The sequence below is a fragment of the Bidens hawaiensis genome, unplaced genomic scaffold (assembly GCF_021521415.1).
Source record: "Bidens hawaiensis isolate Kalapana, Puna unplaced genomic scaffold, B.hawaiensis_p1.1 tig00000636_1, whole genome shotgun sequence".
Taxonomy (NCBI): domain Eukaryota; kingdom Viridiplantae; phylum Streptophyta; class Magnoliopsida; order Asterales; family Asteraceae; genus Bidens; species Bidens hawaiensis.
The window spans coordinates 2,175,569-2,189,730 of record NW_027491038.1 but is presented as its reverse complement, the minus strand read 5'-3'; the positions used below and the strand labels follow the sequence as shown (position 1 = coordinate 2,189,730).

Here is a 14,162-nt window from a genome sequence, read left to right as displayed (position 1 = left end):
TCAAATGATTTGCCAGAACGGAAAATTGATGATAGAAAGTTTAAACATATTCATGCGCCTATTGATGATAGAAAGTTTAAACATATTCATGCGCCTTGTTTTGTTACTTATAGTGCAACCAAAAGAAACAAAGACAGATGGGATGACATTTACAACAAGCCCATCTAAAATGACCATTGTTCAACTTATTGTCACCATTATTGTAGACGAAAACATAAATATTACATCATATTACATGGTATTAGTTCCGTTATCAATCAGGCACTGAAACCAACTATTGTAGGATCCCATTGCCCCATGTTATACGAGCCACATGTTGCCTTGGCTGCTTCATCCATTGCTTCCATGCTAACACCACTGTTGCATACGTTAGCAAATGTTCGAGTATGTTTCATGCCATACTGGGTTAATGATCCACAATGTGTCTCAAACGTCCGAACCTTAATCAATCAAAGATTTAGAAAGGTTAACAAATGACCAAAACAAGAAACTGAGTAAATTGAATCATTTTTTATTCTTTTGGTATACCATAGATTTAAGGCAGCCCCAATCGTCCACGAGGGGCCACCCTCCACCCCTTTGCGATCCATGTTGTTGGTCTCCTAATAGCTGGAATTTAATGGTGTTAATACTACTATCCAAATGTGACCTATGTGCAGTGATTTCCTTAATGTTCTTGAGTAATTCCTCCTTTTCTTGTGGTTCTCCGGTCCATTTCTTGTACTGTAGATTATGAAATTAAATTAGACCATTGTGCAACTTTAATATTGAATAGCGGTCACAAAAATCACCAGTTTGCGATGAAAATTGTAGTTGTAAATACCTAATTAAGTTTTTGATGTGTACATACCATATGCCACATGGAATGAAGATCCGCTTCTCTTTGATCGACAACACCCATGGATTCGAAAGATTGCAAAAGATTCGCACTGAGCTTCACAGGACAAGAACCTTGATAAACGGAAACAGTCTCGTTGCTTATACATTGAGTGCCATATTGCATCACATGAGATCCGTAAGAAGAGTAGTTGTTTAGAGTCCTCATTTTCACCTAAACCATTTTGTGCGAGTTTGTGTCACGGAAAGTTGTCATGAATAGTACTAACATCTTACTTCATGCGGAAATAACGAAGCATCACTGATAGCCATATTAGTCGTTAATGATGGTTACCAACAGAAAAGGACGTCAGATTTTTTGTTTGTGGGTAGTCTAATTTGCGACTGATTAACGAAGGATGTTACCAAGGGATCACCGACGACCCACTTTATTGACATGTTACCGAATAGTTGTTCTAAAGTCATCCTAGGTGCTTATTTCTGTTGGATTACCGGCCAATTAGTTACTTTAATTTACTTACGTGGTGTATAAATTTTTATGTCAGGGATCCTTCAGTAATACTAACGGAAAATTTTCGTTAGTGATACTCCTTTCTCTAGTAGTGTAAACGGTATCGAGATTAAACAAACAAATTAAGAGAGACCCTAATTAATACTAACCGTCAAGTATTGTTCTTCCAATGTTTCGGTCGCCAAATCTTTCAGGTCGCTATTAGAAGAAAGCCACATAGTATATATATTTAGTGAGGATTAGCATATATCAGTCACAAATGACTAAATAACATGTAGCAAAATACCTATCTTCCATCCATGACACGCTGTATAAGTCACCTAAGCAAGTCTTATACTCCTGAGGTGGGGGAGGGGTCATACCGGGACAATAAGTGCCATAACTACTCTCATTTGCATTCGATGCGGTTGTCACATATATGTTTAGATTTTCGGGTATAAGACCTTCAAAAATGCTTCCACTTTCGCATGCTTCTACATATATAACCTACATTTTAGTATTTCACTGTTAGAAAAGTGAATATAACTAACCGAATATCTCTGGCGACCATGAACAGTAATCGTTTATAAATTTATAGGAAAAATGTAGCTTACCATCTCGCTATATGTACCCATTGCATGCTTTGTTTCCAAAACTTGGATCAAATCATTAGCATAAATAAAAGGCATGTTTGGCATCCCTTAACAATATAGTTATGTCAGAAACAATATAACAACACTTCAACGTTTTACAATAAATTAAACACGAGGTAACAGATCGAATACCTAGAATTCCAGGGCCTCCATGGTCCGTGTAGTACACAAAGATTTTATCAAGAGGGCTGCTCGCAACAACTTTTCCACTTCCACCTGTTAGTGCTGAGGTGTTGCCAAGAAGCACAGCATAGAAATTGGCAGCGGTCACATTTTCACCAGTGTAATCCTAAGACAACATATATATCATAAGGTACACAATTATTGGATTTATATATTGATAGGTGAGTATGAAGACGCGTAAAAAAGGACAATTAGGGCAAACGAGCCGGCTTGAACTCGAGCCATTCAAGCCGGCTCGTCTAGGCTAAAGCTACTCGGCTTGTGAAAAGCTTTTCAAGCCTTAATAAGTAGACTTGACTCGTTTCTTATTTATTTTATTATTTTAATATCATTATAAGTATTCAGTGTGTGTCTCATAGTACATTTTTTTTATCATTACTGTGATATATTTATATTAAATAAATAATAAATATATACTTATTTATTATACTTAATATAAATATATACTTAATATATTAAATGAAAATTTATATAAATAAAAGCGTTGTTTGGACTCGCGAGTTAGCTCGAGCTCTATGTGTGAAATTCAAGCTCGAGCTCTATATGAAGTTCGGGATTGAGATCAGTTTAGGCTAAACTTGTACTTGAGTTTTAGAAAACCGATCTCAAATAGCTCACAACCGACTCGGCTAGCTAGTTTACACCACAACGACAAAAAATCTCAAGTTAATTATTATTTAATAAGCAAACTATGGTTAGTTGATCCAGTTATGCAAAAAATTGAAAAGTTTTGGCAACTTCTCTGTCACTAAAATGTACCACTAGCAACACCTTTGCAATGTATATCTTATATTATACAAATACATTATATATACCTTTGGCACACCAGCGTAGACATCCGAGCCATTAGGACTATTGATTATGACTCCAGGCCTCGGATTATATTTATTATTGGCAATGTCATCATACATGAACACGATTATATTCTCGTCTTTCAACCCACCTCTTTTTAGTATTTGATACGCATGACAAACATCCGCCTGAAATAAGTACAATTAATATATCTTATTTTTTCTGAGAAGATATCCACTTTAGTAAACGAAATTAGTCGATGGATTACGAGCCTGATGGCGATAATTGAAGTAATTGCTCGAGCCGGCTACCAGAACAGCCCATTTTGTACCATTGAAGACTGGTAAATCAGTATTCGAAGGGAATGGGCGGGTGGCTTCGGAGAGCTGTACCGCAAGCACGGTCAGTAGTGCTAAAAGAAATTTGAAGGTGGCCATAGGAATCAGGAAGTGACTACAATTGCATACTTGGGATAGTTTCACGTATGTATATATATATACACATTGCTAGAGGAAACATTGTACTTGAACAAGAGATTTTAGTTGTCTCCGAAGTTTTTAGGTTTCTCATAGGACAAAGATAATTCGCACCAATATTCTTCACCAAGATTGTAACACGTGACTCGTCCTTGACATCGTTCATCCCACGAACAGGCCCACAAAATAGGCATTCGTGGTCTTCTCATCTATGGCATGCCACTTGACGTCCTAAGATTCGCATATTATAAGTGGTCTTACAAAACAACAAAGAAAAGTAAACATTGTACAAAAGAAACGACAATGGCGTGTGATAGTGTATATATTAATCCTCATTTGTACGGTGATATCAATGTCGAAATTAGACTGGAAATGAACTGGATTAGAGCATCTCAGGAGACGTGCAGTTTTAAAATAGAGTAACTTAAACTTCATCCGGCGTCCCTAAGTATAAAAATTATGTGTTCGTCTTTACTCTTTAAAGAGTCATGACACATTTTCAATGACGATCTCAAGAATATTTTAAGTGAACTCTAACTTTTCGATATGATCTTTTACTGAATAGGATTATTTTTCCAACCAAATTGAATCAGGAACAAAAAACTACCTTTGGTTTTTTCTAGGGTCCTGCAGGGATACCTCTTACACCCCTTAATTTGGGGCGTATTGCACTATAAGCCTCATATTAAGAGGGTCTGTCTTATATGGTGAACTTGATAGGCGGCGTATAACACAATACGCCCCATATTAAGGGGAATAGGCCATGTATTGTATGCGGCATATAGGTTCAGATAGGGATACAGATTGTTAAACAGGCCCTTATATGTCGCGTATAGCGCTATACGCGACATATAGGTCCCTTTTTACCCCCTTTTGTTAAAAGTGGGCATGTATAAACGTGAATATTAAATATTATTATTATTATTATAATTATTATTATTATTATCGTTATTGTTATTATTGTAATTATTTATTATTATTATTATTTATTATTGTTATTAGTTATTTTTATATTATTATTATTATTATTATTATTATTATTTTATTGTTATTGTTATTATTTATTATTATGATATATTATTATTATTGTAATTATTTATTATTATTATTATTATTATTTATTGTTATTAGTTATCATTATTATTAGTTATCAGGTTTATGGTTTTTGGGATAATCATGTTTTTTTTTTTGGATAAAAATGAGGAGATGTTCTCAAATAACGTCATATTAATTGATTAAAAGCTATGTGATTTTATGTGTATGAATATTTTTTTAATTAGTATCGTGGATATATATTATCATTTATCTAGAGTTGGTATGTACTTGGAGAATCTTTTTTGTCACACGAACAACTATATATAGCTATATAAAGAGTTATAAGCAGTCATATATGTTACTTTATTATTAGTTACAAGCAGACATGGACTAAAAATTTTAATTTTTGATAAACAACGTATGTATGCTAATACAATCACAAATGTAGTGTAAAAAGAAGTTTTAACCTGTTTGTAACATATTTGTGTAATCTTAGTTATGAAATTTCTGTAATTTTAATTTAATTGTAATTGTATTAACAATATACGATTAATTTGTTGATTGTATTTTATTTAATTGTCAAAATTTAAAATTTTCAACAATTACACGTGTAATATACGAGCCTCAAACTAGTTATTATTATATATTATTATTATTATATTATTACTATTATTATTTTTTAGTATTATATATTATTATTATTTTAATTATTTATTATTATTATTATTATGTAATTATTTATTATTGTTATATATTGTTATTATTATTACGTAATATTATTATTATTTATTCGTATTATTATTATTCACTATTATTGTTATCATTATTAGTATTTATTATTAAGCAATATTATTATTATTATTTATTCATATTATTATTTATTATCATACAAACAAACACCCATTCATTCTACAACGTTTTACAGGAATATGTAAATCTATATACAGAAATATGTACAACGATATTCCAACTTTTTATTCATAAATATGTCAATCTAAATACAATTGATTAGGAGGGGCGTGCCAAGCTTGACTTATGTTGATATACTCATTTATGCGTTCTTCAAAAACTTTTTGCCATTCTAGTGAATCTGGTTGCCATTCTAGGTCCAGGTTGTCGACCAGCCTGTCGACGAGGAGGAGGATGCAGGTGAGGACACAGATGATGATGTCGACACACATGAGGTACGCTTATTAATTAGTTATTGTTTTGATATTAGCCACCACCGCAGCACGTCTCCCGTACTTATCAGGCAGTGTGTTTGGATGCCGGCACTAACGCCAGGTTATAGCACATGAAGCGGGGGATGCTGGAGATGCAGTGGTCGATGCTACAGACCCAACGTCAGATTGGTTGGGTCATCAGTTACCTCGGCGCTACTCAGCGTGGTGAGAGGTACGAGGTACCACCTCCACCTATTTTTGACCACGAGACGAGCACGTCGGGCGTTAGACGCGGACGGGGCGACGACGTGCACGACAGTCAGGGATCGGGCGTCAAACGCAGGGCCGACGACCACGTTGATGTTCACGATGCGACGTTTACGGCCCCGCGACATCGATGACACGCCGTTTTTATAGTTTATATATATTTTATTTTATTTTATATAAACTCGATGTTTGGTATATAATAAAGTTTTGGTTTGGTGTATATATGTGTTTATTGTTTTGGTAAAAAAAATTATATAAACACATCTTTTTAAACAAAATTATTATAAAAAAACAATAAAAAAAGGAAACAAAAAAACAAAATGAAAACATAAAACATAAATTGAAAAGGAAAATAAATTGAATGTGGCTCAATGGTAGAGCACTTACTTTACTAGTGAGAGGTAGGGGGTTCAAACCTCACTATCACCAATTTATATGGAAGATATGAGGGATGACCCTGGCTTGCCAGGGTTCGAGTCCTGATCTCACCCGGTTTTACCGGCTCCTCGCTGTCGTACCATTTGGCGGGCGTGGGGATCGGGTTTTATCCGGTGAATCCCTCAATAGGTGGACCGCTAGGGGCTCCGTCCGTCCGGACTAATGGCCGGCTCGGGCTACCTTTAGCCAATGGTGTAACAACTCGGGTTTTCAAACTAATATCTTATATCCGTTACCCGACCCGTTTTATGTTCGGAAAAGTTTTATTAATAAATTGTCGCGCTAATCAAATATTTAATATTATATCTTTAATTGTTTTTATATATATTCAACACTCTTTTAACTTTGATTAACATACACATTACACCTAAGATGTTAGTTTAACCCTCTTTGTATCCACAACTAAATTATAGGGACCAATTTGCAAAAATGTGATTTAAATATTATATTCTTGTTTTGAATCCAAACCCAACCCGTTTTCAAACCCGTCCAAGATCCAATACCATAACCGTTTTTGTTTCTTGTACCTCAAACCTCAGATTTATAATTGGAAATGATCACAAGATTGTTAATCATGCCTAATGCGTCTTCACCGACAGTCTAATTGTAGAAATAGATCAAGAAACAAACTCGTATATTATTTTAACCCAACCGTCTTTCTAAACTCATGATATACTATCTATACTTGTTAATAATTCAATTCAACGTTTATACACCTTCTCTGGATCTCTGCGAACGTAAACCCTCTGTTTAATTGTACTATCTTCACGTCCAAGACCTGTTTTAGATCATTCGTTGGCCGCGGGTTTCTTGTAGCCGTCCACCAGCAATTCATTAATTAAGAAATTCTTTCATCATGCTAACGATATTCAGATTTAGGGTTTATGGTGATTTGGGGGTAAATCAACTGTCCGTTTATATAATTTTGTTTCTGGGTATAAGCAACTGATTTGTGTAGAACAGATGGTTGTGTATGCGGGTTTGGATATGGTGGTCGCGGGTTCGAACCCGGCCACCCGATTTTCAGTTTTTATTTTCTTATTAGTTTGGTTAGTTATTATAATCTAAGTTTAATAAATGATAAATTATATAAATTATTAGGTAAACATTTCTTTTACTAAAACCGACATCTTGTAGTTTTGTTCTCGTCAAATCTCGTTAAAATGCTTTCGTTTACGTGGGTGTACGTGTATATATATATATATATATATTATAAGTATATTTTTAATAATCATAAATCAACGTTACTTTATTAAAACCCGAAATCAATATTGGTGTTTTCTCGTCGTTGAGCGTCGTTATAAGTTTGATTTATTAGTTATATATATATATATATATATATATATATATATATATATATATATTTAATAAACGTATTAAATAGATTTTATTAAAAGATTCAAACTACATATTTATTTATATATTACTACATATTATAACTAAATAATTACGCATTATTATTATGATTATCTACTTATCTATACTTTAGTATCTTATTCATTCAGGTAATTATAAGTATGTTTTACATCATTTTTAGTTATCTAAATTATTAGCTTATAAATTTGATTATATATCTTTCATAAAGTAAACAAGGGTATTTCTATAAAAATAATGACTTTAATAAATAAATGTGAAGCAATAATATTTATCTTTACAATAATAATTACTATAGAAATCCATCGATCAATTTATAAAAATTCTAATCCCAAACATAATTTAATTCACATCGAAATCTTAATTCCTTAAATTGTGTTATACCTTTTATAATTAATTCATGTTATATTATTTAACTAGGAATTTTTGACGGTATATTCCGAAAGATTTATCTTTTCTCACATCATCACTTGTCTTTCGTTCCTCTAATCAGGTGAGTAATCACTCCCCTATTTTACTTGTTTTCAAATGTTTTTGGGACACTTGCGTACCAATATTATTTATCTTATTATTTCTCAAACGCAAACTGTGATCTTTGTGTTGTGTATCAATTGAATGATTACCTGTTACTTGCTTACTTGAATCGCATTCGGAGAGGTCCAACATAATCTCATTATAGTATGATCATACGACCGTCGTAGTGGCTGGAGCCCGATCGCATTGGCAATGGTTTCACCGACACCTCATTTTTGGTAACCAATGCCCATTCGCATGGCAACGGTTTAGCCCTTTCTTTATGGTTGATTGTTTATGTATGTGCTATGATTTAATTGTGTATACTCACAGATAACAGTTTTGCCTATTTTTATTCACTTATATCATTATATATTATTACCATTTTTGTTTGTGTCAAAACTGGTGATCTACTCACTCAATATGTGTTGTTGACAAACATATATTTTGTACGCATTTGCAGGTTATATATTTTGTGTCACTCTTACACTCACTATAACTGTTATGGTTATCCCGTTAACACTTGCCGTACTCTGCCTACGACACAAGACATCCCACAACGGTCTATGTCGTCGACTTAGCTTTATACACCTGCTACATGTGCCTTCTACAATTATGGAGACCTTAGTCACCTACGCAACTCATTATTCCTTACTCATTCACGCCGAGTTCAAATTATACCGGCACCATACCGTACTACCCATTCTCATTTAGCTTAAACCTATCAACTCTATACCTTTCAGGCTTTCTTCATGTAACAAGGTCGTTCTCGCTTATTCGATTCTAGACCCGCAAGACTTAATTTCATCAAGCTTACCTTAGTCAAACCTCATTTTCACAAACCTATTTGAGGTGCCCCAAATCATTCGATCTCAATTATTTAAGTTTTTATAAGCTCAATTAACAAAGGTGTTTTGAATTAAACCAATCGTAGTTATGTTTTCACAAAGAAGATTTTTATCGTCTTCATCATTTTGGTCTAAACGTATTTTGTATTCAATTATACCTTAAACGATTATTTGTCTAAATTAGTTATTTTGGAACAAACTCAACTTGGAAAACTCCATCATTTTAAGTATCTTTTTTCGCATACAATAAAAATTTTTCTTTTGCTTAATCAAAATTATAGGATTTGGTTCATTAACATTTCGTCAACTAATCAAAATATTTAGATTCTCATAAATCGTAAAAAAAAAATTTCTTTTTCAATTATAAAAGACACAATTTCGACAGTCAGTTATTAGTTGACCATATTAGTCAATTTTTCTTTTCTCATTTACCTTGTTTGCTTAATAAATTATTGACAACGTGTCAATTTCTACTCTCAACTTTGTTTTTTAACATTTTTGTACATCGTGTATTTATTGATCTCGTGCATTACAAGTTACCTTTCATCTTGTAAATTTTTATCGTTGAAATTGAAATGTTATAGTTCTATTATTAATTGAATTTGTCATTATTTAAACAAAATTATTTCCGCTATGGAATTTTATTTTCCATTATTTAAGTAAAATTTTCACTATTAAAAAAAATGAATGAATTTCATTGAGTTCCCATGGTGATTTAATTGGAATTTTATTATTAATTTTCACTATTATCTAATTTTAAAGATTTCATTGGAATAGGACTACTCGGTGATTCGTGAATATCCGCTTCCCAAATTCATCTATTTACAGATTGTTTGTATACATAAATTTTTGCATTAATATTTTACATTTTCAATTACTACTACCAGTACTTTAATATTTTAACTTACCTCATCTTAAATACACAATTGTGATATTTCAATGTTGTATAAAGTTTTCTTTAAATATCATGAGTTTCTCATTTAACTAAATTAAATCCCTCAGAGTCTTCGTTTAAGCTTGTTCAAATTTGTTGTCACACCCCCATCTTGGCCTAGGAATGCGACTCGATAGTTGGTACCATATTTGTAAGTAAATCAGAGTTACGATTGTTAGCGTAAACTTCATAAAATATAAGGATTAAAGTTGTAAAATATTTACATTACAAGAGTCTAGACAAAAGTCTCGATTGGGTTTACTTGTTTATAAGTTAAACAAAAACATCATATTTTATATTTAAACAAAATTATCCGAGCCATCGGATTCTTGAGCCTTCGTCCTTTAGCTCTAATCTTGATTACATGCAAAATGTTATAAAAATACGTCAGCAACGAATGCTGGTGAATATGCTGACGCAAAAACATTTTTCTTTACTTTGTTACCCCACGAGGGTTACGCATGCCTCGGCCCATCTTGGCTTAGGAATAACAAAGTTAAAACAATATCATTATAAACTCGAGCCTCTACCTAGGTCACCCCAGCAAGACACCGCAGCGTCCCGACAAACTTAGGTACCATAAATATACACAAGGTCATTCTCACTCGAACATACTTTGGTTCGGCCCATCGTGGCTGGAGGTCGTGACCAGGCATGGTGCGATGTGCCCACCGCATTTAACCACATATGTAAGGATCCAGACAAACTTATACTAAAGCCTGAGGGCTAGGATTTTACTCTTATTCATAATGTTTTTAGGGACACTTAGTCTCATGTATAGTTTTACACATAACACGTTTATTTATTTGAAAACAAGTTTGTAAAAGTGGGGCGTATTCACCTTTGATCGGGATCGGTTTCCAACACCGTCCTTGCATACTTCTTTCTTTCTATCTCGCACCTATAGTACGAGTATAACTTTTATTAGTCGGATATACAATCCGGCTTAAGACCTTTAGTCTTATTACCTCGACGAACCTTTAGTTCATTCCTTAGTTACTTAAAAACCTTTAGTTTGAAAGTATTGTTTATAAACCTTTAGTTTATTTATAAAAACCCGACGTTTCTTCTTCTTTAAGAAACGTATTATTTTCTTTATTATTTAAGAATATTCATTATACTTAAATAATAATAATAATTATAACAAAGAGTATATAACACATATATATACACATATGCACATTTCTTTCTGTATTTCTTTTCTTTGTTATATCATTTATTCTCGAAGTATATATATTTTCGACTTAGGGTTTAAGCCTTTAATATTATATTATTATTTTAGTCGGGTAATAAGCCTTACATTTCCTCGGCTTATAATTCCCTAGATACACGAGTAGCACTTCTACGCCGCTTAGCCTTTTCAACACTTGATTTTGATCGCCACTTCACTTTGGCACACAAATCGAGGCACCAATACTTCATGGCACACACTTCGAGGTGATCGTCGGGATGCAAAAGCAGGACGACCTTCTTGTTTGGAACGTCGTCGGGGAGTGGTACGAATATCAAGGTATAACACGTCTTTCGAGGGTATCGGGGCACGATTTTCGAGGTGTAGTGAGAGAGTAGAGAGATGATTGTAAGCTGTGTTTAGGTGTGAAATTGTGAATGTCCGGACCTGCTATTTATAGGCAATTTTTGGTGACCCATCACGTACCGCGCCCGGACCCTGGGGACCCGTCGCGTACCGCGACGTAGGTATGATGACGCAGACAGTAGGTCTGCCACGTGTCTCCACGTGGCAGACGGTGTGCCACGTGGCGGACGTCGTGCCACGTGGCGGACGTCGTGCCACTTGTTGCCATGTGTCGGGACACATGGCGACCGGTGTGCCACGTGTGGACACGTTGTGAAAAAGGTGTCAGACGTGTCAGGCCACGTCATCACGGTACGCTATGACGTAGGCTCAATCAGCGATCGCGTACGTTTTTGACTCTTTCTAGAATCTTTGACCAAGCCCCATCGCGGTACGCGATGGGCTTGTCTTTTGTCCCGTCGCGTACCGCAATAGGACAAGAAATCAGATTTTTCATTTTTGCCCTTGGAGTTTGGAAACTTAACATTTTTGGCCCAAAATTCCCGTGATGTTACATCCTCCCCACCTTGAAATAATCTTGTCCTCGAGATTGCTTCACGAGAATAAGTGGGGGTATTTCTTTCTCATTTCGGACACGAGTTCCCAAGTATATTCGGGTCCTCATCGGGAATCCCATTTTACTTTCACGATTTTTAATGTTCGTCTTTTGAGTTTCTTTAGTTTTGAATCTTCGATTTGAATTGGGCGTTCAACAAATTTTAAGTTCTCATTAATTTCTACATCCTTTAACGGCATTGAGAGAGATTCATCGGCTAAAGATTTACGCAGATTCGAGATATGGGATACATCGTGTATCCCTTGCATTTCCTCGAGCAGTCGCAATCGATATGCGACGGTACCAATTCGTTCAAGTACCTCAAAGGGTCCAACGAATCGAGGACTCAACTTCCCTTTCTTGCCGAAGCGGACTACGCCTTTCCATGGCGAGACTTTCAAAAGAACTTTATCACCGACATTGAACTCTAACGACTTACGACGGACATCGGCGTAATTCTTTTGGCGATCATGTGCCGTCTTAAGTCGTTCACGTATTTGAATTACTTTGTCGGTAGTTTCTTGGACTATCTCGGGTCCAGATAATTGATTATCTCCAGTTTCAGACCATCACACGGGCGTTCTACATTTTCAACCATACAACGCCTCGAGCGGTGCGGCTTGAATACTTGCATGATAACTATTGTTATATTAGGGGAAAGTGGTCATCCCAACTTCCACCTAAGTCTATCACGCAAGCTCGGAGCATATCATCCAACGTTTGAATCGTCCTTTCGCTTTGCCCATCGGTTTGTGGATGATAGGCGGTGCTAAGGTTTAGCTTTGTGCCAAGTGCTTGTTGGAAGCTTTTCCAAAAGTGAGACGTGAAGCGACTGTCTCTATTAGAAATTATAGATAACAGTACTCCATGCAAGGCAACGATGTTGTTTACATAAATACGCGCTAATCTATCCATCAAGTACGACTCATTAATAGGTATGAAATGTGCGGACTTTGTTAGACGGTCCACAATCACCCATATAGCATTGTGTTGTCGAGTCGTCTTCGGGAGTTTGGTGATGAAATCCATAGTAATCAACTCCCACTTCCATACGGGAAGTTCGGGTTGCTGAAGCAATCCCGAAGGCTTTTGGTGTTCAGCCTTGACTTTCAAACACGTAAAACATTTCGCCACATGCGAAGCGACATCCCTTTTCATTCCATTCCACCAATAGTTCGCTTTAAGGTTATGGTACATTTTGTCACTCCCGGGATGCATCGTATATTTAGACTTATGGGCTTCGTTTAAGATCTTCTCACGCAATCCTCCAACAATTGGTACCCAAATTCGGTTTCCCATTCTAAGAATACCATCATCACCTTTGACTAATGAGTCAATGGTGCCATTACGTTTTTCATCAGAGACTTGGTTTTCGTTGATCGCTTGAGTTTGAGCGGATTTGATTTGGTCAACAAGATCGATTTGAAGTTCTAGCCTTAACGCTCGGACTCTTTTTGGCTTCTCGTGCTCTTTACGACTTAAGGCATCAGCCACAACGTTGGCCTTACCTTCATGATAAACTATTTCGCAGTCATAGTCGTTGAGAGTCTCCATCCAGCATCGTTGGCGCATGTTGAGTTCCTTTTGATCAAAGATGTGCTTTAAGCTCTTATGATCAGTGTACACGGTAAATCTTACTCCATAGAGATAGTGCCTCCATATCTTAAGTGCAAAGATTATGGCTCCTAACTCTAGATCGTGAGTCGTGTAGTTCTTCACGTGTACTTTCAATTGACGAGAGGCGTAAGCGATTACTTTCTTTCGTTGCATCAATACACATCCCAAGCCGGAATGAGATGCATCGCAAAAGACAACGAAATCTTCGATACCTTCTGGCAAAGCCAGTATAGGAGCTTGGGTAAGCTTTTATTTAAGTATATCGAACGCCTCTTGTTACTTTGTTCCCCATTCGTATTTGATGTTCTTTCGAGTCAAGGAGGTTAGGGGAACAGCGATTCTAGAAAAGTTCTCGATGAACCTTCGATAATAGCCGGCCAATCCCAAGAAGCTTCGAATCTCGGTTGGCG

The 14,162-nt window shown here is 35.4% G+C and overlaps 1 protein-coding gene across 1 annotated transcript; it reads right to left on the bottom strand.

Moving 5' to 3' along the window:
• Positions 1-233: 233 nt before the first annotated feature.
• LOC143529147 (vacuolar-processing enzyme beta-isozyme-like) lies at positions 234-3,392 on the bottom strand. The gene is made up of 9 exons (XM_077024997.1): positions 3,228-3,392; positions 2,979-3,143; positions 2,113-2,269; positions 1,942-2,027; positions 1,635-1,834; positions 1,498-1,546; positions 851-1,051; positions 529-723; positions 234-440 (listed from the first exon to the last, which is right to left on the bottom strand). The coding sequence occupies exons 1-9, from the start codon at positions 3,390-3,392 to the stop codon at positions 258-260; spliced, it is 1,401 nt and encodes a 466-aa protein (XP_076881112.1). The 3' UTR covers positions 234-257.
• Positions 3,393-14,162: the final 10,770 nt, after the last annotated feature.

Coding starts and splice junctions, on each gene's coding strand:
- LOC143529147 (XM_077024997.1), bottom strand. CDS start 3,392: ATGGCCACCTTCAAATTTCTTTTAGCACTACTGACCGTGCTTGCGGTA. Junction 2,270..2,978: donor TCTACGCTGGTGTGCCAAAG/GTATATATAATG, acceptor ATGTTGTCTTAG/GATTACACTGGTGAAAATGT. Junction 724..850: donor TTCATTCCATGTGGCATATG/GTATGTACACAT, acceptor CATAATCTACAG/TACAAGAAATGGACCGGAGA.